Raw genomic sequence first — 26,787 nt, 5'->3', positions numbered from 1 at the left:
CCTGATTTCTTTCTTAAGTATTTTCTTACTCTTTTTATACTCCTCACTCATCTTATTTGCTCCCTGTTGCCTACACATGTTATACATCTCTCTCTTCTTCTTTATCAGAGTTCCAATATCCCTTGAGAACCAAGGTTCCTTATTCTTATTCATTTTGCCTTTAACCCTGACAGGAACATACTAACTCTGCACTCTCAAAATTTCTCCTTTGAAGGCCTCCCACTTACCAATCACATCTTTGCCAGAGAACAACCTGTCCCAATCTATGCTTTTCAGATCCTTTCTCATTTCTTCAATTTTGGCCTTTTTCCAGTTTAGAACTTCAACCCGAGGACCAGATCTATCTTTATCCATGATCAAGTTGAAACTAATGACGTTATGATCACTGGAACCAAAGTGTTCCCCTACACACACTTCCATCACCTGCCCTAACTCATTTCCTAATAGGAGATCTAATATTGCATCCTCTCTAGTTGGTACCTCTATATATTGATTTAGAAAACTTTCCTGAACACATTTTACAAACTCTAACCCATCTAGATCTTTAACAGTATAGGAGTCCCAATCAATGTGTGGAAAATTAAAATCCCCTACAATCACAACTTTCTGTCTCCTGCAGTTTTCTGTTATCTCTCTGCAGATTTGCTCCTCCAATTCTCACTGACTATTGGGTGGTCTATAATACAACCCTATTAATGTGGTCATACCTTTGCTGTTTCTCAGCTCCACCTATATGGCCTCAGTAGACAAGCCTTCTAATCTGTTCTGCCGAAGCACTGCTGTAATATTTTCCCTGACTAGCAAAGCCACCCCCCCCCCACCCTTCATCCCTCTGCCTTTATCACGTCTGAAACATTGGAACCCTGGAACATTGGGCTGCCAGTCCTGCCCCTCCTGTAGCCAAGTTTCAGTAATGGCTATGATGTCATAATTCCATCTGTCAATCCAGGCCCTCAGCTCATCTGCCTTTCCCACAATACTCCTCGTGTTGAAATATACACACCTCAGAAGATTATTGCCACCACACACAACCTTACTATTTGTGATCAAATACGAGGAAATCTGCAGATGCTGGAAATTCAAACCACACACACAAAATGCTGGTGGAACACAGCAGGCCAGGCAGCATCTATAGGAAGAAGCATTGTCGACGTTTTGGGCCGAGACCCTTCGTCAGGACTGATGAAGGGTCTCGGCCTGAAGCGTCGACAGTGCTTCTTCCTATAGATGCTGCCTGGCCTGCTGTGTTCCACCAGCATTTTGTGTGTGTTGTTTACCATTTGTGACTTTGCATGGACTACTAACATCATTTATTTTTACCCCCGTTCCGCTATCTACTCTGGCACTCTAGTTCCCATCCCCCTGCAAATCTAGTTTAAACATCTGAACAATCACACCCAAATCAGCTCTCTATGGACCAGCTGGCCAGTTCCACCCAGCTGGCATCTTCCATAGAACCTTGCAAAGGTTTTCTCACCACCTAGACAGAAAGTGGTAAATGTATGCATTGCAAGCCTCCACAAACAGCAATGTAAAATGATGACCAAAGTCATTTCATCATACTGCTGAAGGGATAAATATTATCTTGGGTAGTGGGATGAAATGTCTTCAAAATAGTGCCATGGGGGGGTCTATGAAGTCAAACCTGTGACTGGCGAATCCAGCAGTTGATACCCAGAGGAAGTCTGAAGGGCAAAGGTGAGGAATGAAGTCCAGAGCTTGGAAATTCCAAAGATACACATCCCAAAGTTTGTGAGCCCAAGGCCAAGGACTGGAGGCCCGGTGGCAGACTGCCCTGGGGCTGGAGGTGTGTGTGTTTATATTTGTATGAGGGTGAGAAAGGGTCTTGTTTTGCTGTTGTTGTCTTGTTCTGTTGTCGTTGCTGCTTGGGCTGTTCTGTGTTGTGTCGAACATCCTGGGCATGCTATATGGCACCAGAATGTGTGGCAACACTTGCGGCAGACCTTAGCATATCTCTGAGTGTGCTAGTTGTTAGTGCAAACAACGCATTCCTCTGTATGTTTCAATGTACATGTGAGAAATAAACCTGAACCTGATAGCCACCCGAGGAGTCTTCTTTCAGCATCCCTTCCAAATGATGGTACTGCTAACAATTCAGCATTCCCCAAACCACGCAGGGATGTCATTCTGGAAAACGTATTTGCACTTCCAGACTGGGATTGACGGAATAAACTCTGACTCAAAGGTGAGAGCAGTGGCAACAAGCCAAAGCAATGGCTGGAATCTAACCAGTCCCACTGCAGAAATGACATTAAAGAAACCTTTTTTTTTTGCAATCTACTTGGAGATATTCAGCTACCCTTAAACTTCCGTGTGCCATTTTGTGCCTGGATTTCACAGTTACGCCAGTCACCTTGCTGTTAGATTACAGTCAGATTACCAAACAAGAACATGATAGCCTCTTTGCTGTTCATCAGCCATAATTACATGGTCCTTTAACCCTTGCTGAAAAAACCTAGGTCCCATTAATACCAGATTGTATTCCATTCATTGGGGGTCATCTGAATACAGTACCATCTGCCAGGATTTACACCTACATCTGGTCCAAATTTGATCCAAGTGTCAGGTGTATGCTAAGTTAGCTCCACTGGCTGTTCAAAGCAGAGCTTGTTTTTAATCCACAGAATCAAAATTCTCTGCTTCCAAACTGTGTGCTACGAAAACCAAAAAATTAGGACATGAAATTTAGTGTTTTACTTATGACAACCAAAAGAACACAGAACAGTACCGCACAGGACTCTCCAGCCCACAATTTTGTACTTAACTAAATACCCTAACAATGCCTAATTGAACAAATCCCTTCTGCCTGCACATGTCCCGTATCCTGCTGTTCTCTGCGTATCCATGTGCCTATCTGTGAACTTCTTAAACACCTCTGTTGTATCTGTCCCCACCACAATGGCAGCACATTACAGGCACCCACAATTCTCTGTACAAAATTCTCCTTTGAAGTTTCATCCTCTCACCTTAAATACATATTTAAAATATTTTAGGTATTCTGATCCAGGGAAAAGATATCGGCTGTCCACCTCATAATTTTATAAATTTTTGTCAGGTCTCTGCTCAACTTCTATTACTTCAAAGAAAACAACCCAACTTTGTCAAACCTTATAGCAACCACTCTCTAATTCAGGCAAAATCCTGCTAAATCTTTTCTGAATCCTATCCAAAGCCTTCACATGCTTCCTGTAATGGGGTGGGGGGGGGCGTAACCAGAAATTAAAGCAATACTCTAGATGTGGCCTAACCAGAGCATTGTAGAGCATATAAGTAATACCTGTTAAAGAATGCAACTCACCACATCTTCCCACTGCCTTAATAGGGATAGAGTTCTTCTTGTCCTTACCTACCTTCCCATAAGTCTCTGCATCCAACACATAATTTTCCACAACTTTTATAATCTCCAAAGGGATCCTGCTACCAAACACATCTTTACTTCCCTCCCTCCCTCCCTCCCTGACTCTCGGCTTTCCACAGGGATTGCTAACATCCATGATTCCCTTGTCCATTCGTCCCTCCCCACTAATCTCCTACCTGGCCCTGCAAGCAGCCAAAGTGTATCACCTGCCCTTTCACCTCCTCCCTCACCTCCATTCAGGGCCCCTAACAGTCCTTCCAGGTGAGGCAACACTTCACCTGTGAATCTGCTGGGGTTGTCTATTGTATTTGGTGCTCTCAGTGCAGCCTCCTCTAAGTTGGTGAGACCCAGCATAGGTTGGGGATCTCTTCTTTGAGCACCTCCGCTCCATCGGCAAAAGCGGAACTTTACGACGGCCAGACATTTTAATTTCAATTTCCTTTCCCGTTCTGACATGGCCTCCTCTTGTGACATGATGAGGCCACCCTCGGGGTGGAGGAGCAACACCTTATATTCCATCTGGGTAGGCTCCAACCTGATGGTATGAACATCAACTTCTCCTTCTGGTAAAAAAAAATTATTTCCCTCTTCTTCTATTCCTCACTCTGGCCTCTTTCCACTTCTCACCTGCCTATCATCTGATGCCCCTCCTCCTTTCCCTTCTCCCATGGTCCATTCTCCTCTCCTATCAGATTCCTTCGTCACCAGCCCTTTACCCTTCCCATCCACCTGGCTTCACCTATCACCTTCTAGCTAACCCCCCTCCTAACTCCCTTCCTTTCCTGTCCTGAAGAAAGGTCTCGACCCGAGGATATCGACTGTTTATTCATTCCCCTACAGGCTGATTGACCTGCCAAGTTCCTCCAGCATTTTGTGTGTGTTGCATTAGATTTCCAGCATTTGCAGGATCTCGAGTTTGTGATTTGTTACAGAGATCTGGACAATAAATAATTTAAAAGGAAGCATAAATAAACTGCTGGAAGAACTCAGTGGTCAAGCAGTGTGTCCAGCGTCACACTCCGGTTTCCAGTATGCCTCCAGTCTAAAAGGATTCTTTTTCATGTAAAGGTGAAGCAAAGCTAGAGGGACATCAGTTGTGGATATAGACTGATTATAAAAGCCAACGAAAAGTATTGCCTACCAAAAGTAGTGGATACTCTCCAGTCTATCACAGGCAAAGCCCTCCAGACCATGGAGCACATTTACAAGGAGCACTGCCAAAAGGAAGCAGCATCCATCATCAAGGACCCCCACCATCCAAACCATGCTCTCTTCTCACTGCTGACATTGGGAATGAAGTAAAGGTCCCACACCAACAGATTCAGGAATCACCCTTCAACCAACAGGCTGGTGAACCGGTGTGGGTAACTTCACTCACCTCAACTCTGAACTGATTCCACAACCTGTGGACTAATTTTTTAAGGACTCTACACCTTATGTTCTCAGCATTATTTATTTGCTATTTATTTGTGATCCTTATTTGTTTTTTGTTGTATTTGTACAATTTGTCTTTTGTACATAGTTTGTCAAGTCTTGTGTGTAGTTTTTCATTGAATCTATTGTATTTTTTTGTTTTACCTTCAAGAAAATGAATCTCAGGGTAGAATGTATTTCGATAAAAAATTTACCTTGACCTTTGTTTAGTGGACTCACCTGGAGTTAAATGGACAGTGCTAAACTGCATTAAATCAAATAAACTTATTTGACCAAATAAGTACAAAATGGTACAATTCTATGATTCTGGATTCTGGAGCAAGTACATAAATTTTGCAGGCATTTATAGGAAAAAGAAAGAATTTTATGAAAAACTGTCCATAAGCAGACATAGACCGACAAACAATCAAAGTGCACAGAAAGGCAAACAGCACGAACAAAAATAATTCTGATTTGTTAAAGAGTCCTTGAAAGTGAATCTGTAGTTTGGAGATTCAACTCAGAGTTGTGATGAATTAAATTATCCATGCCAGTTCAGGAGCCTGATGGTTTGAGGGTAATAATCATTTCTGAACCTACTGCTGTGGGACCTAAGGCTTCTGTACCTCCTGCCTGATGATAGTAGTGAAAAGTGGGCATGGCCCAGATGGTGAGGGTCTTTGATGATGGACGCTGCTTTTTTGTGGCAGTACTCAATGGTGGGGAGGGCTTTGTCTGTGACTGACTGGGCTGTACCCACCATTGGTCACAATACTGTTACTCCCATTCCCAACTCACACCTATTCTATCTCAAGTGCATTTCCAATATCCAGCTGAAGGCACTGAATTATTCTGTTTCTGCCGCCTTTAAAAGAAGTGATTTTCAAATCATAATGACTGACATACTCTCCCCCAATCCTATTGGTATTTAACTGCCTATTTCCTTTGATGCATTAGCCGAGATCCTGAGTGAAGAGGAAAGGTTGAATAGGTTAGGACTTTATCCTGGAGTGCAGGAGGGAGAATATGATAGAGGTATACAAAATAATGAGAGGTATTGATAGGGTTAATGCAAGCACGCTTTTGCAGTTGAGGTTGGCTGAGACTACAACTAGCGGTCATGGGTTAAGAGTGAAAGGTGAAATGCTTAAGAGGAACCTGAGGGGGGAGCTTCTTCAGAGGGTGGTGAGAGTGTGGAATGACCTGCCAGAGGAAGTAGTGGATGCTGGTGTAATTTCAACAGGTAAGAGAAATTTTGATAGATACATGGATGGGAACAGTATGGAGGGCTATCATCTGGGTGCAAGTCAATGGGACTAGGTAGAATAATAGCAGGGCATGGACTAGTTCAACCAAAGGGCCTGTTTCTGTATTGCGGTGTTCCATAACTCCCTGACTCTACGACAATAACTCTGGGTAAAAATACTTTTAGCCAAGTACTCTGAACATCTTCTGCCAGAGATTTAATTGTTAGACTGTCAACCACCTACTACAGGGGCAAACTTGCCTCTTTTTTCCTATTTAATCATGTCATGTTTTTGCAATTTATATACAGTAGAAGGCATCATCAATGAAACTTACCTGAAAACATCATCATGTGCTGGAAGTTCCATGGGATCCTTCTCTTGCGCCGCAGGTTGAGCAGCAGGGTTAAAGGGTATATGTTACAAGCACGAGCCACAAAGATAGCGATCTATTGACACAATATCTTAAGGAAAGTAGCAAATGCATCAGCTGATGAATACTTGGATTAGAATTTGCATCTTTACGTTACACAGTATGATGCTATAAAACATTGCCAATTGCACAGAGCCTAGACATTTCCGTGGACCCCATTTTATTAAAGGAACATTCTAAATGCAAGAAACCAGAACTCTGAACCTTTCGCACTACCTTTAGAATCAGAATCAGAGTCACTAAAATTTGTTGCTTTGCTGCAGCAGTACAGGGTAATGTATAAAATATACTATAAATTATATTGAAATACATATTTAAACAACTAAATAAGCAGTGCAAAAAGAGTCATGTTAAGGAAATTCCACTAAATTCTCTTCTACAAAATGGGGAAAGAGAAATGACTGGAACAGATATAGAAAATGAAAGCTAATGGAATTGGAAAACCGGAAAACCTACAAAGATTAGCTTGAGTAAGTTAAAAAAAATTCTTTACTTTCTTTATTTATCAAGGAAGCTAATGCTGCTGGCAATATCAGAGGCAATGCCTGTTTCAAATTGAGTTAAAACCACCGTTAAGGGTCAAACATATTGGTGAGAATGGAGTCACTTACAAGCCAGAGAAGACAAGTACAGCAAATTCTTTACCTTGTTTGACATTAGTGAACTAGATGTGCTTCCACAATGCAGAACTTCCATGGTTACTTTTGCTGACATTACCCTTTTACTCCAAATTTATTTAATTACTTGAATTTAAATTCCATTCCTGCCAATAGTAGGATTTAAACTTATGTTTAGATTGTCACTTTTGTCCCTTTAAAAGCAATTTTCTGAAATTAAGAATTTTGAGAAAAAATGTACTATCAGCATGGGAAAATTGACCCCTAAAGCTTGTTACTGCTCAAGAACAGAATGTTGTTTGGAGTTGGTTCTAACAAAGTGAGCCACATTTTCTTTGAAGCAGTATAGGATAGATAGCTAACACCATTTCAATGCTGGAAAACGGGACAGGAAGATTTCTAGGCCAAGAACTTTTGAAGTGTGTTAATTTGTGTGAAAAATAATCAGCATCATATTTCTTCCCCGGATGCATGATAGTAGTCAGTTTTAGATTAGAGCAAGTAAACTATAATGAATAAGTGCTGGAAATTCTCAGTAGGTCAGGCAGCAGTTGTAGAGAGTGAGAAAAAAATAATAATGCTTCAGGTCCATGTCCTTGTATCAAACAGTTGGGTGCAGCTCTGATTTAGAAGTACTCAGTAATAATCCCATGGATAGCAGGTTCACGCCACTGGCTCCTCTGCTGAGCTGTTGATTTCCTTATTTTTTTCTTAGTCAGCCTTATTTCGAATCTGTTAAACAGGGGAAAATATCACTTCTCTTGCATTTGAAGAAGTGCTAACCAAGATGCCTCTGAGGGTCACAACATCTCAGCATGGTTGTCAACAACATGAGCCAAGCTAAAAACAATCTGGGCATTTTCCCCGTTAATTGATCCCACATCAGTCTTCAGGTTTTGTTACATTTCACAAAATTGAAGACTGAAAATCAGAAGCTGCTTGTACTGGGAGAAGCTGCAGATGATTCTCATCCTCGGATGAACTATTCTGCACTTTAATTATTTACTGGATGTTAACAAGGCTAAATTTTATTGGCCATCTTTAAATGCAGTTGGCGAGGTGCTGTTTTAAACCACTGAAGTCTGTGTGCTAATTAGTAGGGAATCCCCTGATTCTGCTACATCGATGAGCAAAGAAGAAACAGATTTCCAGAAAAGATAGTGTGAAGATTAGAAGGAATGGTGTTTCTATGCTCCTGCTTACTTATCTTTCTGGCTGGTAGAGCTCAAGAGGCTGAGAGGTTCTGTTGAAAAACTTTTGGCAAGATTATGTAGTGAATTTTGTAAATGATACACCCTGCAGCTGTGGTGTGTTGGTGATAAAAGGATGGAATACTCTGACTGGAAAACTACGTTCAAGCTAAGCTCTGACCTGGAAGCTTTTGAGTGTTACAAGTACATTGAAAATTCAGGTGGGCACCGAATATTCCATCAGATTCTTGACACTACTTAGGCAAAGGGAGCGTGATGGCTGTACACTTGTTCTCGTTGCCACAAAATCATGTAACTGGCCAAGGTGCATCTAATCAAAGGTGACCAGAAAGTTGATAGCAAGCAATTTGGCAATGGTAACCTTGTTGAAAATCAAGGAGAAAGAGACTTCCTTTTGTTGAAGATACTAATAATAGCCTATTTATAGAGCACTTTATCATTACTGGCACTTGTGTGGCACAAATATTAATCTCCACTTACTCAGGGCATGCCTCACCAATGTCCATATTTACAGGCATCCGCTAATATTCCCCTCTAACCTGGAGGCTCCTGGAACTCTTACAATGATGACTAGGGATGATGTAAAAAAAATCCAGCTTCCTACCCTTGAAATGCCAAAAGACCGGCAAGGTTTTATACCCTTGCTGCCCATTAATTTCAGTTTTACCAGGACTTTCCCTGTTGCCATAACTTGGTTAAATCCTGCCTTGATGAGACTTCACTTCTGGAACCTAAACTGAGCACCAGTGAGCAGAAATACCATCTGATTGTACTGTTGAGATCTCCTTCCGTTTCTTTGCTAACACTTGAGAGTTGACTTTTGAGCCACTCATTGGGATTATTTGACAGAACTCACTGATAATAAAATAGAAGACATCTATTTTGTTGCAGAGGCCAGAGGTGTACCACTACTAGAAAAGCCTGACTGCATAAAAGGCTGGTACAGGGACTCCATCTTCAATAGTACAACTGGGATGTTGTCCGATCTTGCAGGATTTTAGGGATTTGTTTCCTGGGCACAGGAGAATGAGGGTAGATCTTATATACAAAATTATGAGGGGAATAGATAGGGTAAATGCAAGCAGGCTTTTCCTTCTGAGGATGGGTGGGACTACAGCTAGTTAAGGGAGAAAGGTGAAATACTGAAGGGGAGCGCCTTCACTCAGAGTGTGGTGCAAGTGTGGGTAAAGCTGCCAGCAGAATTGGTAGATGTGCAACATTTAAGAGGAGTTTGGATTGGTGAATGGATGAGAGAGGTATGGAGGGCTATGGACCAGGTGTATGTAGACGGGACTAGGGATAAAACCAGGCTGGTATAGACTGATGGGCCAAAGGGCCTGTTTCTCAGCTTTAGAGCTCTACTACTCTGTCATTCACTTTGTACGTTTAGTCATTTCTTGGTACAATGTGAATGAACTGAATTGGTTCACAATTGACCTCAGTAACCACTCGGCACAACTGACTGAACATGGTTGCAAATATTTCAGCCTTGCTTCTGGCACGTGCATGCTGGGCTCCACAAGCTTTGAGGATGGGGATTTTCTTGGTGCCTCCTCGTCTTGTTAGTTATTTAATTGTTTATCATGATTCAATACTAAAGATGGCATAATAACAGAACTTTGTTTCTCTCCCTTATGCCCTTTGTTTCTCATCCCTATGTCTACTGCATGCTGCTTGCATTGGCTTTCGTGCACAAGGTCTAACTCCAACCAGCTTGGTGCCCAATACGTGGTAAATGAGGGTAGATCCCCTCACTTGATTGCTGTAGTAGAATAAGTGATATATTCAGCCATGTGGCTACCAATCTTGGTAGAATTCAATTCTGTTGCTGGTGGTCTAGAGTTGGAGTTGGAGGCCCGGTTTTTTAGCTCTCAGACTTATTCCAAATCTATATCATTTAGCAAGAAGGCCATACAGACAATACAATGTAGGTCATGAAGAGAGAAATCTGTGTCTCATCTCCAATATACAATTTGGTGAGGGAAAGATAAAGTAGGTTCATCTTTTATCTTGACTCCCTTACCATTGCTGTAGATCCTGTCACACATTAAGATACTGGAAAGCAGTCTGTAATTTAAACTTAACATTAACCATGCCTTATTAAAAAAAGTAAAACGGTGTCACTATTCCATCTCCTACTGTGGCTTTCTTCCAAAGTGCAGATGGCTTCTGACACTTTTTACACTAAACATTGGTTTTGAACAATGATACAGGTGTGCTTAGCAACTAGCCCACAGTCCCATAGAGAACCAGAACCTACATATAGTACACTGCTTAGCTCTCTCCAGAGTTCCATGACTGGGCAACACTGATGGTTGGATATGCAGGCCTGTGATTTCTCACTCCACCTCTGGATTCAACACTTACCTGTTACTGGGCCAAGAGGCCGGACACACTTTGTATCTGGCTGCTCAGCGATGGGGCATAATTTTAAGCTGATTTGAAGAAAGTAAAGGGGGATGTCAGAACTATGTTTTTGATACAGAGAATGGTGGGGGCATGGAGAGTGCTGGGTGGTAGAGGCAGATACACTAGAGGCATTTAAATAGGCACATGGATGACAGAAAGTGGAGGGCAGAGTTAGATTGATCTTGCATTGGCTGAAAAGTTGGCATAACATTGCAGGCTGAAGGGCCTGTACTGTTCTATGCTCTATAACTTGGCCCCATTAATCTAAAAGGAGTCAACACCTTTAATTCAAAAGGTATATTGATGTAAGTTTCCCATCCTTATAGATTGAATATTTTATGGTTTTAAATAAATTAGAGGCAGATTATTGTACTTTTAATTAAGTATTTTTGGAATAATTAATCAGTGATGGTCAAACTGTTTCAATTCCAGGAAGACTACGATATGTTTGTAATGCCTAACGATATGTTTGAGGGCTTTGTGGATACCATCCTCTCCTCCAGGCAACCAATGAGATGCAGAAGCAGTTCTATTTTCATCTCCTCTGGTTTGCCTGTGATATTGATAACCACAGTGAAGACTCTTCCACTACTGTGGCTGATGCCTGGAAATCCAGCAACTCGGGTAGCTTTTCTTTTAAGCTTCCACTATCTCAGTTGAATTGTAGAGTTCACTGTCCCTTGGCACATGTCTGTGAGTGACTGTAAACAAGTCAATGTTCATATCCAAATTCAGACACGGAAGCAAAATTTCACACTTTCATCAATCAATGCTTCTGACATGAAGTCTCAGAACCACCCACGGAGATAAGTGGTGAGGTAATTTAAGCGAACAACAAGGGTACTTCATTAAATCAAAAATAAAGGCTAAAAGTGTCAGGTTAGTATTTCTAGCCGTGCTTTTCTTTATAGAAACAGACAGACTTTGAACTTTGCATGCTAAACACAGCTGATTAACTCACAGAGCAGTCATATAATCTAATCTTTAAGTGGAAAATTTATTAAAAAAAAGTATTGATTGCTAACGACCAGTTTAACCAGTGACATAGAGTTTGCAGTAGAGCCTTGTCTATTTCAATCAAGGTGATGGAGGAATTTATCCAGGACACATTCTATGCTGTTGACAGTCTTCTTGCAAATATTTTCCAACATGAAGAAATAGCAGCTGAGGCAGGACAGGAGACAAATAAGAGGAGCTTACACTCCGTGGCCAGTTTATTGGGTACACCTGCAAATACTTAATACAAATTCTAATTGCAAATCTAATGCAACTAATACAAACATCTAAAAGGCCATTCACGTGGCAGCAACTGAATGCCTAAAAGTACGCAGACATGATCAAGACCTTTTGTTGTTCAGACCAAATATATGAGTGGGGATGAAATGAGATCCAAGTGATTTTGACCATGGAATGTTTGTTGGTACCAGTTTGGATAAACAGAAATATACAGCACATTACAGGCCCTTTGGCCCACAATGTTGTACCAATCATGTAATCTACTCTAGAAACTGCCTAGAATTTCCCTATTGTAAAGCCTCTATTTTCGATGCTCCAAGTACCTATCTAAGAGTCTCTTAAAAGACCCTATTGTATCTGCCTCTACCACCATCACTGGCAGTGCATTCCACACACACACCACTCTCTGTGTGAAAAACTTACCGCTGACATCCCCTTGTACCATCTTACAAGCACCTTTAAACTATGCACCCTGTGTTAGCCACTTCAGCCCTGGGAAAAAGCCTCTGGCTATCCACACGATCAATGCCTCTCATAATCTTATACACCTTTATCAGGTCACCTTCTCATCCTCCGTCACTCCAAGGAGAAAAAGCCAAATTCACTCAACCTATTCTCATAAGGCATGCTTCCCAATACAGGCAATATCCTTGCAAATCTCCTCTACACTTTCTATATCAAAACAACATCCTTTTTGTGATGAGGTGACCAGAACTGAACACAGCACTCCAAGTGGGGTCTAACCAAGGTCTTATATAGCTGTAACATGACTTCATGGCTCTTGAACTTAATCCCACAGTTGATGAATGCCAATACACCATAAGCCTTTTTAACAAAACTGTCAACCTACACAGCAGCTTTGAGTATCCTATGGACACTGACCCCAAGATCTCGCTGATCCTCCACACTGCTAAGAGTCTTACCATTAATATTGTATTCTGTCTTCAAATTCGACCTACCAAACTGAACATTTATCTGGGTTGAAGTCTATCTGCCACTTCTCAGCCCAGTTTGCATCCTATCGATGTCCCGTTGTAATTTTTGACAACCCTCTAGACTATCCACAACATCCCCAACTTGTGTGTCATCAGCAAATTTACTAACCCACCATACTATTTCCTCATCTAGGTCATGTATAAAAATCACCGTCCTCCATGCAGAATACGAACCATCCACAACAACCATTGCCTTTTGTGGGCAAGCCAATTTTGGAACCCCAAAGCAAGGTCTCCTTGGATCCCATTCCTCACTACGTTCTGAATGGGGAACGCTTGCATAGGGAGACTTATCAAATGCTTTACAGAAATCCATATACACTGCATCCATTGCTCTACCTTTATGAATGTGTTTAGTTACATCCTCAAAGAATTCAATCAGGTTTGTAAGGCATGACCTGCCCTTGACAAAGCCATGCTGACTATCCCTAATCAAATTACGTCTCTTCCAAATGCTCATAAATCTTGCCTCTCAGGATCTTCTCTAACAACTTGCCCACCACTGAAGTAAGAGGCACTGGTCTATAATTTCCTGGGTTTTCTCTACTCTCTTTCTTGAACAAAGGAACAACATTTGCAACCTTCCAATCCTCTGGTACTTCTCCCATCTCTACTGATGATGCAAAGATTATCGCCAGAGGCTCAGCAATCTCCTCCCAGACTTCTCACAGAAGCCTGGGGTAGTCTGTGTATCTCAGAAACTGCTGATCTCCTGGGAATTTCACACACAACAGTCTAGAGTTCACAGAGAATGGAGCGATAAACCAAAATAGAATCCAGTAAGTGACAGTTCTGTGATTGAAAACATCTTGTTAATGAGAGACTTGTTCAAGTCGACAGGAAGGCAACAGTAACTCAAATACTGTTGTGTACAACAGTGGTGTGCAGAAAAGCATCTCTGAAAGCTCCAAACCTTAAAGTGGATGGGTTACAGCAGCAGAAGATCACACTGGGTTCAAATCCTTTACCTAATAAAGTGGCCACTGAGTGTATATTCTGGTGTTTGGTCTGAGCCATGGCGTCTGGGGTTAATGTTGAGGGTTCACAGTGCCACTACTTTCCAACAGTATGCTAATATACCACCGTATGGAGAAATACCTCAGATTACAAAATCTGTGCAGATTAGTGGAAGGATTATTATTACCTTGGAGGAACATAATGTTCTAGGATCATGAATGGGCCGTATCAACATGTGATCCATTGCAGCTGATCTGACCTTCACTTATCCACTTTCTTGGCTTTTTACCACAATCCCCAAGCCGGAAAGAACAAAAATCAGTCTATCCTGACCAGGAACATAATCAATGGTTCATTGACGTTGATCGTCCTTATTTCTAGTAGTGACGAGACAGCCGACAGAGGAGAAGTTAACACCTTGACACAGTGGTGCCAAGATAACAACCTCTTCCTCAATATCCAAAAAACAAAAGAGCTGATTGTGGATTTCAGGAGGAACAGAGACAGGCTGACCCCGATCAACGTCAATGGGACTGCAGTTGAGAGGATGAGTAGTTTCAAGTTCCTCGGCATCCACATCACTGAAGATCTCACCTGGACTGTACACACTGACTGTGTGGCAAAAAATGCACAACAGCGTCTCTTCCACCTCAGGCGACTGAAGAAGTTCAGCATGAGCCCCCAAGTAGAGAAAATCCTGACTGGCTATATCACTGGCTGTTACAGGAATTGCACCAACCTTGATCGCTGGGCACTGCAGAGAGTGCTATACGGACAACCCAGCGCATCTGTGGATGTGATCTTCCCACCATTGAGGACACTTAGAGCAGCAGATGCATAAAGAAGACCTAGAAGATTATCAGGGACACCAGTCACCCCAACCATAAACTGTTTCAGTTATTTCCTTCTGGCAAACGGCACCGCAGCATTAATGCCAGGACCAACAGTCAATGGGACAGCTTCTTTCTACAAGACTGTAAATTCACTTGACTGTGCATTGCAACAGAGTCATAACACAAAGATTTTTACTCACTTGCCTTGTGGGATGGATGTAAGATTTAAATAAATTCAATTCAATTCAATCCCCCAAAGGTCTTGGGATTATGGAATTCCAAACATTTACAATCCTCTAAGAAAAAGAAGTTTTTCGTTGATGCCACACCTCTATTCTGAAATATTAGTTCCCCACAAAAAGAAACCTCCTCTCAACATCTGCAGGAACTTGATGAAAATAGCTTTGGGCAATTTGCCTTACTTCAAAACCCAGATCAAACTCAAAAGAAAATATTTAGTCTTAATGGTCTGAGTTTAAAAGTAGGCTATATTGCTTACATTTGACTTCAAGAGCTAAATTATCCCCCCCGCCCCGCACATTTTATGCCTGTAGACTTGGATCTTTTGTAGTCATGACTAGATGATGCACTTACAAATTCACACTGCATACAGATTTTAAGTTGACGAAAAGCTGAATGTTGGAAGTAGCTGAATATTGATAGGTGTTGACTGCAAGCTAATTCCTCGAGCTCTGCCTCACAATGATAAGGACAGATTCATGTTGCTTACAGCCCAGTTGCAAGCGATTCACATTTAAAGGAAGATGTGAAGAACATGGAACTTATTAAAAGCAGTCTGTGGTTTATTTTATGTCATCAGGGAGATTTCTTATTTTAAATACTTTTTGGAACATCAACATTCTTTGAAGACTCCTATTCATTTAAAATGTAATTATTTACGAGTACCTCATGCAGTCACTTAGATAATTTAGAACAGTTCTGAACCTTAACTGAAATAAAAGCTATGTAGCTCATGAAAGCTGATTTTGCTTATGAGCTGAAACTTGCTTCTGCATTAGGCAAAAATATGAAATACCAAAAAGTTCTCCTTTTTTTATCTTGGCTGGAACTGATGACCTATTTGTAGCAATCGATGTCTATCAGTCAGTCAGTAATGGGCTAAGGCATGATGCAGGGAACCCTGGGCAATGGAGAGCTTAGGAAACCAAAGATCCAGTCATTCAGCCTTGACAAGCTTATCATCCTCAGCAGATGTTGTGTCTTAAATCATTCACATCTCAAGTCTCCAGATATTCACTCCTGAAAGGTATCTATCTTATTCACATCTGAATTAGTCAATACTAGCCACTACACTACGTGGGAGCTGTTCCATTGATTGACCAACTGCTCACCAGAGCAAGGCGGCAATTTTAATCCCAAAGACAGACACAAAACATCTGTGTTCCCTCAAGAAAGAAAAGCATACCATCTTCTCAATTCTGACAGAACTGTATAATGGGTGGGTAACTAACTGATTCTGCAGTCTATTATTTAAATATCTAAAAGAATTATCAACCTCAAATTTTAGCTACTTTAGATGAACATCTTAGGCTTAGTTTTCTACTTATGCAATAAAAGTAAAGAAAAATATGTTTAAAGATCCTGACAATTTTTTTTCTGTAAATATTTATTTGGCCTATCACAAAATCATTCTGCATTTGTGTACCTTTGCCTCTGCCAAATGTTAAGCATTCTGCACTGTGCCTCCAATATAAAGGGAACTGAATTAATGTAGCTATCAGTTTATACGCAATAGTTTATGATGCTTCGGAACAATATGATAAAGTACTATATAAAAATGCAAATCCTGATAAATGGCTGGAATAACTGTAGCCTTGGCCTAAAGGGACATACTGTAAAAATTCTTAATTTAGCCAACAAAGAAACAAAATTATTGAGGGACCTGGTGGATTAGTTTTAATTAAAAAATATACTCTTTTGAAACGTTGCTCTGGGAATTTGATTTAAACAATGCATCCACTGAGCCAGGCATTGTTATTTCCCCATTCTGATCTAATTACTGTTCAACTCCACAGCTTTTGATACAATGGATTGCTCACTTTGTGATAACTGAACACACAGACTGACAAAAAGAAATACCATTATCTTCCAGTTATCCTGGCCTCTACACTGAAGGGGCCAAATTAGAAATAATCTTTGAGTCACAATGAAGGGTGCCTCATAAATCAGGTTAGAGCTTTGGTCTCCATAGCAATTACAAAGTCACAGACCATAGAAACAGGAACATTCTGTAATGCCAATAAAAATGTTGACTTTTTAAAACAGAAACCTTGACCTAATTAAGGTCAAAAATCCATTGAACGTCTTTCAGTAACTGTGCTATGAATTGAAGGCCACATTTTCTGATGAGGTTCCCTATAATTTTCTTTCCCCCCCTCTACAAGTCATTCTGAGATCAGGATTTTAGCGCATTTGAACATACTGACTGTAACATTCTGATCTCAGGTGCACAATGGTTTAATTGTTTCATAACAGTCAGATACCCTTCTGTGAAGTTCTCTCCATAACCTCCCTGTCTCTCTACTAGTCTATGCTATAACGTCCTCCGTAAACCTTTTTGACCAAATATTTGGTAGCGAGTTTTCATTCCTTTGTTGTGTGTGTCTCAGAGACCATAAGGTATAGGAGTAGAATTAGGCTATTCGGCCCATTGAGTTTGCGCCGCCATTTCGTCATGGCTGATCCAATTTTCCTCTCAGCCCCAGTTTTTGGCCTTTTTCTGTATCCCTTCATGCCCTGACCATTCAAGAATCTATCAACCTATGCCTTAAATATACTTAAAGATGTGGCCTCTACAGCCGCTTGTGACAAAGAATTCCAGAGATTCACCGCTCTCTGGCTAAAGAAATTCATCCTCATCTCCATTCTAAAAGGACGCCCCTCAATTCTGAGGCATGTCCTCTGGTTTTCAGCTCTCCCACTGAAAGAAACATCCTCTCCATACCCACTCTATCAAGACTTACACCATTCAATAGGTTTCAATTAGGTCACCCCTCATTCTTCTGAATTCTAGTGAATACAGGCCCAGAGCCATCAAATGCTCTTCATATGAAAAGCCATTCAATCCAAGAATCATTTTCGTGAACCTCCTTTGACCCCTCTCCAGTTTCAGCACATCCTTTCTAAGACAAGGTACCCAATACTGCTCACAATGCTCTGAGGCCTCACCAGTATTTTATAAAGTTTCAACATTACATTCTTGCTTTTATATTCTAGTCCTCTCGAAACGAATGCTAACATTGTATTTGCCTACCACACACAGAGTCAACCTGCAAATTAACCTTTAGGGAATCCTGCACAAGGACTTCCAAGTCCCTTTGTGCCTCAGTTTTTGGTATTTTCTCTGCATTTAGAAAATTGTCAACCCTTTCATTTCTTCCACCAAATTGCATGACCATACACTTCCTGACACTGTATTCCATCTGCCATTTCTTTGCAACTTCTAATCTGCTTGTCCTTCTGTAGCCTCTCCACTTTCTCAAAACAGCCTACCCCTCCACCTATCTTCATATCGTCTGTAAACTTAGCAACTTAACAATCAAATCCATCATCCAAATCATTGACATCTAATGTAAAGGGAATCAGTCCCAACACAGACCCGTGTGGGACAGCACTAGTCACTGAGAGCCAAACAGGAAAGTCTCCCTTTATTTCCAATCTTTGCCTCCTGCCAGTCAGCCACTGCTTTATCCATACTCTCGCGATTCCTGTAATACCATAGGCTTGTAGCTTGTTAAGCAGCTTCATGTGCGGCAACTTGTCAAAGGCCTTCTGAAAATCAAAGTACAAAACATCAACCGATTCTTCTTTGTTTATCCAGCTTGATATTCTTTCAAAGGATTCCAACAGGTTTTTAGGCAAGATTTCCCCTTGAGGAAACCATGCTGACAACAGCCTATTTTATCATGTGCTTCCAAGTATCTTGGCACATCACCCTGAATAATTGACTCCAACATCTTCCCAACCAAAGGTCAGATTAACTGGCCTGTAATTTCCTTTCTTCTGCCTTCTTTCCCTTCTTGAAGAGTGGAGTGATACTTATAATGTTCCAGTCTTCCAGAATCATTTCAGAATCTAGTGATTCTTAAAGATCATTACTAATGCCTCCACAATCTCTTCAGCCACCTCTTTCAGAACCCTAGGTTGTACACCATCTGATCCAGGTGACTTATCAACCTTCAGACCTTTCAGTTTCCCAAGAACCTTCTTTCCAGTAATGGTAACTTCACATACTTCATGACCCCTGACACTTGGAACTTCCACCATACTGACAGTGTCTTCCACAGTGGACTGATACAAAATACTCATTCAGTTCATCCCCAATTTCACTGTCTCCCATTACTACCTCTGCAGCATTACTTGCAATGGTCTGATATCCACTCTCACCTCTCTTTTACACTTCATGTATCTGAAGAAGCTTTTGGTGTCCCCTTTAATATTATTGGCTAGCTTACTTTCATATTCCACCTTTACCTTCTCAATGACTTTTTTGTTGCCTTCTACTGCTTTTTAAAAGCTTAGCAATCCTCTAACTCCCCACTAATTTTTGTTGTATTATATGCCCTCTCTTTGGCTTTTATATTTGCTTGGACTTCTCTTGTTAGCCATGATTGTGTCATTTTTTCTTTAGAATACTTCTTCCTCTTTGAATGTACAGGATATATCCCTTGCCTTCCAAATTGCTTCCAGAAATTCCAGCCATTGCTGCTCTGCCGTCATCCCTGCCAGTGTTCTTTACTATCAAAGAGTCAAATGGATATAGCACCCGTGAAACATACTGAAATGTTCTACTATGTAAAATGTGATTTATCAATACAATTTATTGTTGTTCTGCTCCCATTCTAGTGCCTTTGTGGTTTCACTTGGCTCGAGTCCTCCCTGAGCTAAGGAGAGTATTTCCTTCCCAGTCTCTTCCATTTCTCTATTAACTGCTTCTGAATTGCACCTCTTGGACCAGTTTAATACTTCTAAGTTTAATAGTCATCCTTATTCGCTTTGTACCTTGAAGAAGCAAAATAAGCCATACTTACTTTGTTAAAATCTTTAGACAAATTCCGGTAGATGGATGAAAAGGAAAAAGGAGGGTTATGTTGGTGAGAAGTACTAGATTGGGTGGCCGAACACTGTGGGCCATAAGATTTTACTGTGCTGTACCATTCTATGTTCTAAATGTCACTGCAGTTGAATTGTTCACCAATCACTTCCATTTTTCCCCAAATATTACAAAAAACCCATAAGACCATGACAAAATGTTGTTTAGCCAAAGGATACAAAGGCTCCAAATATGAAGAGGGCATTGAAGATGTGGTTCTGGTAGGTGAACAGGGCAACTCCCATGTAACAGAAGATGAAGTTCTCAGCCATAAAATTCATGAATTCAAAAAGCTGCAAAATAAAAATTTAAATTTTGGTTACATCTAAGGAAAAGAACAACGGAGGAACACAAGAAAATAGGAACAGGACTTGATCACCATTTCCTCAGGCCTGTCCCATTCATTACATTTGCAAGTGATCTACCCCGGGCCTCATCTTGTTCTGTGCCAGATTCTGATAACCTGAAATTCCTGATTCTTTCAAAAATGTTTTCCCTCCCCTTTAAACAAAAGTAGCTACTCTGTGCTAACATCACAATGCCCTGACCTACAGAATAGCACATATGTAACACCTTCTGTGAGAAGAAATGCCTGTGGACCTTAGTTTATGTGATTGCTGCTATATCTTATAACTCCATGTCCTCAGTGCAGGAGTTTGAAACCTTGGTTAATGGTAGGGGTTCATGGCAGAAAAATGGCTGGGAATCCTTCCCTTTTTGAAAACATTTAACGTCATTCCTCCTATTACCCCACAGGATCATGTATTTTTAAATAAGATTATCTCTCATTCTTTGAAACTCTGAAGAAAACCGGTCTGACTTTCATAGTCCTTTATGATATGGCATCTTCATCATTCCAGAAATTAGCCCAGTAATCTTCTGAATTGCCTCCTGATTCTAATATACACCCTCTAAAGTAAAAGAACAAGAACTGTACATAACACTCCAAGTGTTACCCCACCATCAACTTACAATTGTAATAATAGTTCCCATTTTTAAAGTACCAACTCCAAAGCCATTAAGTTTAACGTGCCATTGGCCTTGTGCATTTCAAAACATACATATATGTAAATAGACTCTATGTATGTGTGTGTGTGTTATCATATTCCACCTTGAAATTCATTTTCTTGTAGACATTTACAGGAAAACAAAGACATATAACATAATTTACAAAAATATATATGTAAACAAAGACATGCAAAAGGAGTTAAATTGTACAAGTAAAAAAGAAATCAAATAATATTGAGGACATGAGTTGTAAAGTCCAGTGAGTCTGGTGAAGCTGTAGACTGTGGAATCAGTTCACAACTGAGGTGAGTAAAGTTATAGGGTAATAACTGTTCTTGAACCTGGTGGTGAGGGTACTCCTGTATCTCCTGCAGAAGAACACCTAAATCCCTCTGTTCTCCACTCATTTGTAACTTATAGTATATCCATTTAGACAATTGTTTATCATGGGATTTGGCATACCACAATATTTTCATATTTTCCTGAAGTAAATTCCAGTTGCCTGGTCATTCAACCTATCTACATCCCATTAGGGTTCAAATATACTCATTCTAGCACGTCCCTCCTATCTATTTTCATAACCACAGTAAATTAAAATACCTTCCACTCTGTTCCTTCATCCAAATCATTAATATAGTATTATTCCTTAATCAACATCAGTGTGGGCCTGAGAATAATCCTTGGGACAACCTGCCACATTTGCTTCTCCAGTCTGAAAAAGACCAGAGTTATTTTAACTCTCTGACATCTATGTAATAAGCAGTCTTTAATCCATGTTAGCATGCTTCCCACAATACCGTGAGACCTTGCCTTGTGCATTAGCTATTTATGAATGTCTTCTTGACAGTTTCCCCTCTATCAACTCTGCTTTTATATCCCAAAGAACACTAGAAAATTTGTTTAACATGATTTTCTTTTCATTAAACATTGACATACTTTGATTCTACATAGCTTTTCTAAATGACTAACTGTTTCTCTCTTGACTGCAGGCTCCATTCTCTTTCTAACAACAGATGTTAAATTTAACTGGCTCCTTGACTTCTTCTTCCTCTCGAGCATAGACATTCTCTTTTCCAAACACTCAGTACTCAGCCGAAACTCAATGAGTTTTGTTAAAACTTCAACAAATGGTAACACCATCTCTGCAGCTATTTCCTTAACACTTTTGGATGCAGACCATTAGATTCCAGTGACTTGTCTACTTTTAGTTCCATTAGTTCCTCTAATGTTATATCTCTCATGATAGGGATTTCTATTTGAAAAGAGTCAATCTGATAACCTTGCAGTATTTATAGTATTCTGCACTACAAAGCAAGTAGCTTTAAATAAATATTTATTTGCTTCCTGTTATTAATTCTGCAGTCACACTTTCCAGGGTTCCCACACTTACCTTAATTACCCCCTCTCATTCTGTACACCAAAGAAACTCATGCTGTTTGTTTTGATATCACTTCTCAGTTTACTCCCATAATTAATTTTCTACCTTTGAATTACCTTTTACGTTCTCATATCAAAATTCAAGGTAAATTTATTATCAAAGTGCCTATATGTCACCAAATTCAACCCTGAGATTTATTTTCTTGCAGGCATAATAAATCCAAAGTAAAATAATAACCATAATAGAATCAGTGAAAGATTGCAGCAACTTGGGTATTCAACCAGTGTGAAAGGACAACAAGCTGCAAATACAAAAAGAAAAAAATGATAATAATAATAAATAAACAATAAATATAGAGAACATGAGATGAAAAGTTCTTGAAAGTGAGTCCATAGGTTGTGGGAACAGTTCAGTGACGGGGTGAGTAAAGTTGAGAGAAGTTTTCCGCTCTGGTTCAGCAGCCTGATGATTGAGGGCTGTTCTTGAACATGGTGGTGTGGGTCCTGAGGCTCTCGTGCCTTTTTCCTGATGGCAGAAGCAGGAGGAGAGCACGTCCTGGGTGCTGGGGTCCCTGATGAAGAATGCTGCTTTCCTGCAACAACTCTTTGGGTAGATGTGCTCAGCAGTGGGAGGGTCTTTACCAGTGACGGACTGGGCCATATCCACTACTTTTGTAGGATTTTCCATTAATGGGTATTGGTGTTTCCATACCAGGCTGTGATGCAGCCAGCCAATATACTCTCCACTATATATCTATAGAAGTTTATCAAAGTCATGCCAAATCTTTGCAAACTCCTGAGGAAGCAGAGGTGTAATTGTACTTGCATGCTGGGCCCAGGACAGGTCCTCTGGAATAATAACAGCAAGGAATTTAAAACTGCTGGCACTCTCCACCTCTGATCACCTGATAAAAAAGCCAATAATCAGCTTCTTGGTCCTGTTGACGTTGAGTCAGAGGTTTCTTCTTCCTCAATAAAAAAATCAACCAATTCCTTTCCATCACTACCTTCCTCCATCTGGCAGAACTGTTTTTCACCCTCAACAACTTTTCTTTTGGCTCCTCTCACTTTCTCCAGACTTTAGGGATAGCCATGGACCCCAGCTTGCCTCTTCACTAGCTATGCAGAACAGTGCATGGTCCAAGCCTTCCCCGATAATGCTCCTCAAATCTTCTTTCACTACATTGATGAGTGTACTGGTACTGCTCATACATTCATGCTGCGCTCAACAATTTCATCAACATTGCCTCCAACCTCTACCCTGCCCTTGGATTCACTTGGTTGATTTCTGACACCTCCCTCCCCTTTCTTGATCTCTTTGCCTCTATCTCTGGAGACAAACTGTTAATGGACATCTTTTATAACCAACTGAATCCCACAGTTATCTTGACTATACCTCTTCCTACCCTATCTCCTGTAAAAATGTTATTCTTTTTCTCAGTTCCTTCAACTCCGCTGCATCTGTTTCCAGGACATGGCTTTTCTTTCCATGACACTCTCCTTCTTAAAAGAATGGGGTTTCGCTTCCTCCACCATTAATGCTGCCCTCACCCACATCTCCTCCATTTCCTGGACATCCATGCTCACCCTATCTTCCTGCCACCTTAACAGTGATAGTATTCCTTTTATCCTTACCTAACAGCCCATCAGCCTCTGCAAATTCTGCCATCTCCAAAAGGATCATACCACTAAACACATCTTTACCACCCCCTCTGTCTCCACTTTCCACAGGAATTGCTCCCTCCCTGATTCCTTGTCCATTTGTCACCCCTCACTAATCTCCTTTCCAGCTCTTATCCCTGCAACTGGACTAGGCGCTACATCTGTCCATTCACCTCCTCTCTCACTTCTACTGAGGGCCACAAACAGTCCTTCTAGGTGAGGCAACATTTCACCTGCAAATCTGCTGGGGTTGCCTGTTGTATCCAGTGCTGCCGATGTGGCTTCCTCTATATTGGTGAGACCCGTCGTAAATTGGAGAACTACCTCGTAAACCACCTCCACTCTATCCTACAAAAGCGATTCCCATTCCCAATCTGACATGTTCCACCAAGAAGAGGCCACACTCTGGGTTGAGGAGCAACACTTTATATTCCACCTAGGTAGCCTCCAACCTGATGGCAATAAATATCGATTTCTCCTTCTGGTTAAAAAAAGTCTTCCTTCACCCTCCCCTCTTCTTCTTTTCCCCTTCTGCCCTCTTACCTCTTCTTGTCCACATTTCACCTCCCCTTGGGCCCCTTCTTCTTCTCTTTCTCCTGTGGTCCATTCGTCTCTCCTATCAGACTCCTTCTTCTCCAGCCCTTTACCTTTCCTACCCACCTGTCTTCACCTATCAGCTTCTTGCTATTGCCCTTCCTCTCCCCCTCTGGCCTCTTCTCCCTTCCTTTTCAGTCCTGAAGAAGGGTCTCAGCTCCAAGTATTGACTGTTGATTCATTTCCATAGATGCTGCCTGACCTACTGAGTTCCCCCAGCATTTTATGTGCATCGCTTTGGATTTCTGGCATCTGCAGTCTTTCACGTGTTTTTGAGTAAGAAGTTGTTGTTATGGCACCAATCAGCCAGATTTTCAATCTCCCTCCTATATGCTGATCCATCACCACCTTTGATTCTGCCTGCCGACGTAAATCTTGAATATGGCTTTGAAGCTGTTCTCAGCCACACAGTCATATGCTGATTCCTGAAATATTCTCAGTCCTCTGATTTACCACTAGCTTTTTCCAATTTTTGATTTCCTGTCCCTGTTAACACACATCCCATGGTTTATCTTTTTCATTGAATCCATCTTTTTGGTTAGTATAAATTTCTGCTTTTATGAAACAGCTGCTTAATTGTCTCTCACGGCTCATTAACAGATCTTATCTTTACCTGCTTTTCCAGTGCATTCCAGACAATGCCTCCTTCGTACCTTGTAACTGTCCTTGTTTAAGTTAAACACATTGGTTTTGGAAACTTCTGCCTTTTTGCATGTAGTGGAGGGATTTATTTTAATAATTGTTGGATTCTACAGACGCAGAAAGCTGTTCGTTTTATGGGCCTCTCTCACTTAACTCCTTGGTTGCCATAAACTTCTACTTCCTCACTCAGGAAGTTTCCAAGTTGTTCTTATTTCTTTTATTTGCATGTTTCATTCTTGCTACATGGCAATCTTCTCCAGGTGCTCCTGACTCAGCATCACAAGACAAAGAAGAAGGACCACTATGGCATAGCTACTATATGTGTTTTGTGCAACAGAGTCATTCCTCCCCAAATTTTCACTTCCACTGTTAAAGTATAAGACACTTGAGTAATGCATAGTGATGGCCACCATATTAATATCCATAAATTTAAACTCACCAAGAGTTCAGATGCTATTCCATTTCAATTCCTGTTGACCCTTCATCTTATTCTCCAATAGATATAATTCAAGTAAAGTCTTGATTTTAATATTTTCTCCCTCATTTTCAAATCCCTCCTTGGCTGATTCCCTCTATTTCTGCAGCCTTCTTCAGACTTAAAACACTTGCAGGAAATCTGTGATCTTATCGTTCACTCCTTACATTACTGTTTTCAATAACTCTGTCACTTTGTCTTTAGCTGCCAAAGGCCTAAACTCCAGATTTCCTTTCCTAAATCTTCATTTGCTCCTTTCAGCTGATCATCTGCTGTCATGTTTCCTTACATAGGTCAGTGTATGGTGTTGTTTTGTTAACACTTCAGTCTCAGTTATTGAACAAAGCTGTCAGCTAGCAGAAGAAAAAGAGTTTTACAGGATGAAGCCAGTGGAAGTGAGATATTGGAAGCTCTGAGAGAGTCATCAGGCAATGCCACAACAGAGATGGAGAGAAGTGAGAATGGAGAAAAATTGAGGACCAAAAAGAAAATGGATTTAACATCACCGTATCAGAGCATGTTTGCACTGGAATGTGTGACAATACTTGTGGGCTGCCCGCAGCACACCCTTGGGTCTGTTGGTTGTTAATACAAATGACCACTTCACTGCAAGTATTGATACACACGTGATAAATAAACTTGAATCTTGAATCTTAACAGGCTTTCAGGTTAGCTAGACTGAGTCTTCAACTCACAACCTTTTCTGCCCTGAGTTGCTTCAGGTAAACACTGATGAGAAGGGAAACATCAACAGCGAAAGCTACAGGGGACATTCAGTAATGTTCAGGTCCATTCACAACTCTTTCACAAATGAAGCCCATGCATACCCATGAATATTCAGGTTTGTGTCGAGATATGCTAAGTAAATGTTGTGCCATAGAAGTGACAGGCAACATCCATTTTCAACAGGAGTTAATTTAATCAGCCAACTTGACATTCAATGTCATTACAATGCTGAGTCCTCCAACTTCAATATCCATTGGGAGCCCATGCACTAGATCCTCAGCTGGAACAGCCACATAAACTCTGTGGCTATAAACACAACTGGGAGGCTGATTAACCTGCTGCAGGTAACTTGACTCTTGTCATCCCAAAGCACTTCCATCATCTACAACCTCAAAATCAGGCAAATGGCTGACAACACTCCACTTTTGTGTTAAGGAGTGCAGTTACAACAAACCCAGGCAAT

At 40.9% G+C, this 26,787-nt stretch overlaps 1 protein-coding gene across 1 annotated transcript in view; it reads right to left on the bottom strand.

Annotated features, from left to right (window-relative positions):
- The window catches only part of LOC132407357 (sodium/hydrogen exchanger 9-like), a 543,724-nt gene that overhangs the window by 233,950 nt on the left and 282,987 nt on the right, over positions 1-26,787 (bottom strand). Inside the window, exons 10-11 of the mRNA XM_059993730.1 lie at positions 20,020-20,133; positions 6,374-6,485 (exon numbers count right to left, since the gene is read on the bottom strand). Of these exons, the coding sequence (XP_059849713.1) occupies positions 6,374-6,485; positions 20,020-20,133 (226 nt within the window). The remainder of the gene's footprint in view (positions 1-6,373; positions 6,486-20,019; positions 20,134-26,787) is intronic.

The sequence above is a fragment of the Hypanus sabinus genome, chromosome 2, assembly GCF_030144855.1.
Source record: "Hypanus sabinus isolate sHypSab1 chromosome 2, sHypSab1.hap1, whole genome shotgun sequence".
Classification (NCBI taxonomy): domain Eukaryota; kingdom Metazoa; phylum Chordata; class Chondrichthyes; order Myliobatiformes; family Dasyatidae; genus Hypanus; species Hypanus sabinus.
The sequence above is the reverse complement of the archived record's forward strand: the minus strand, read 5'-3'. Positions and strand labels throughout refer to the sequence as shown.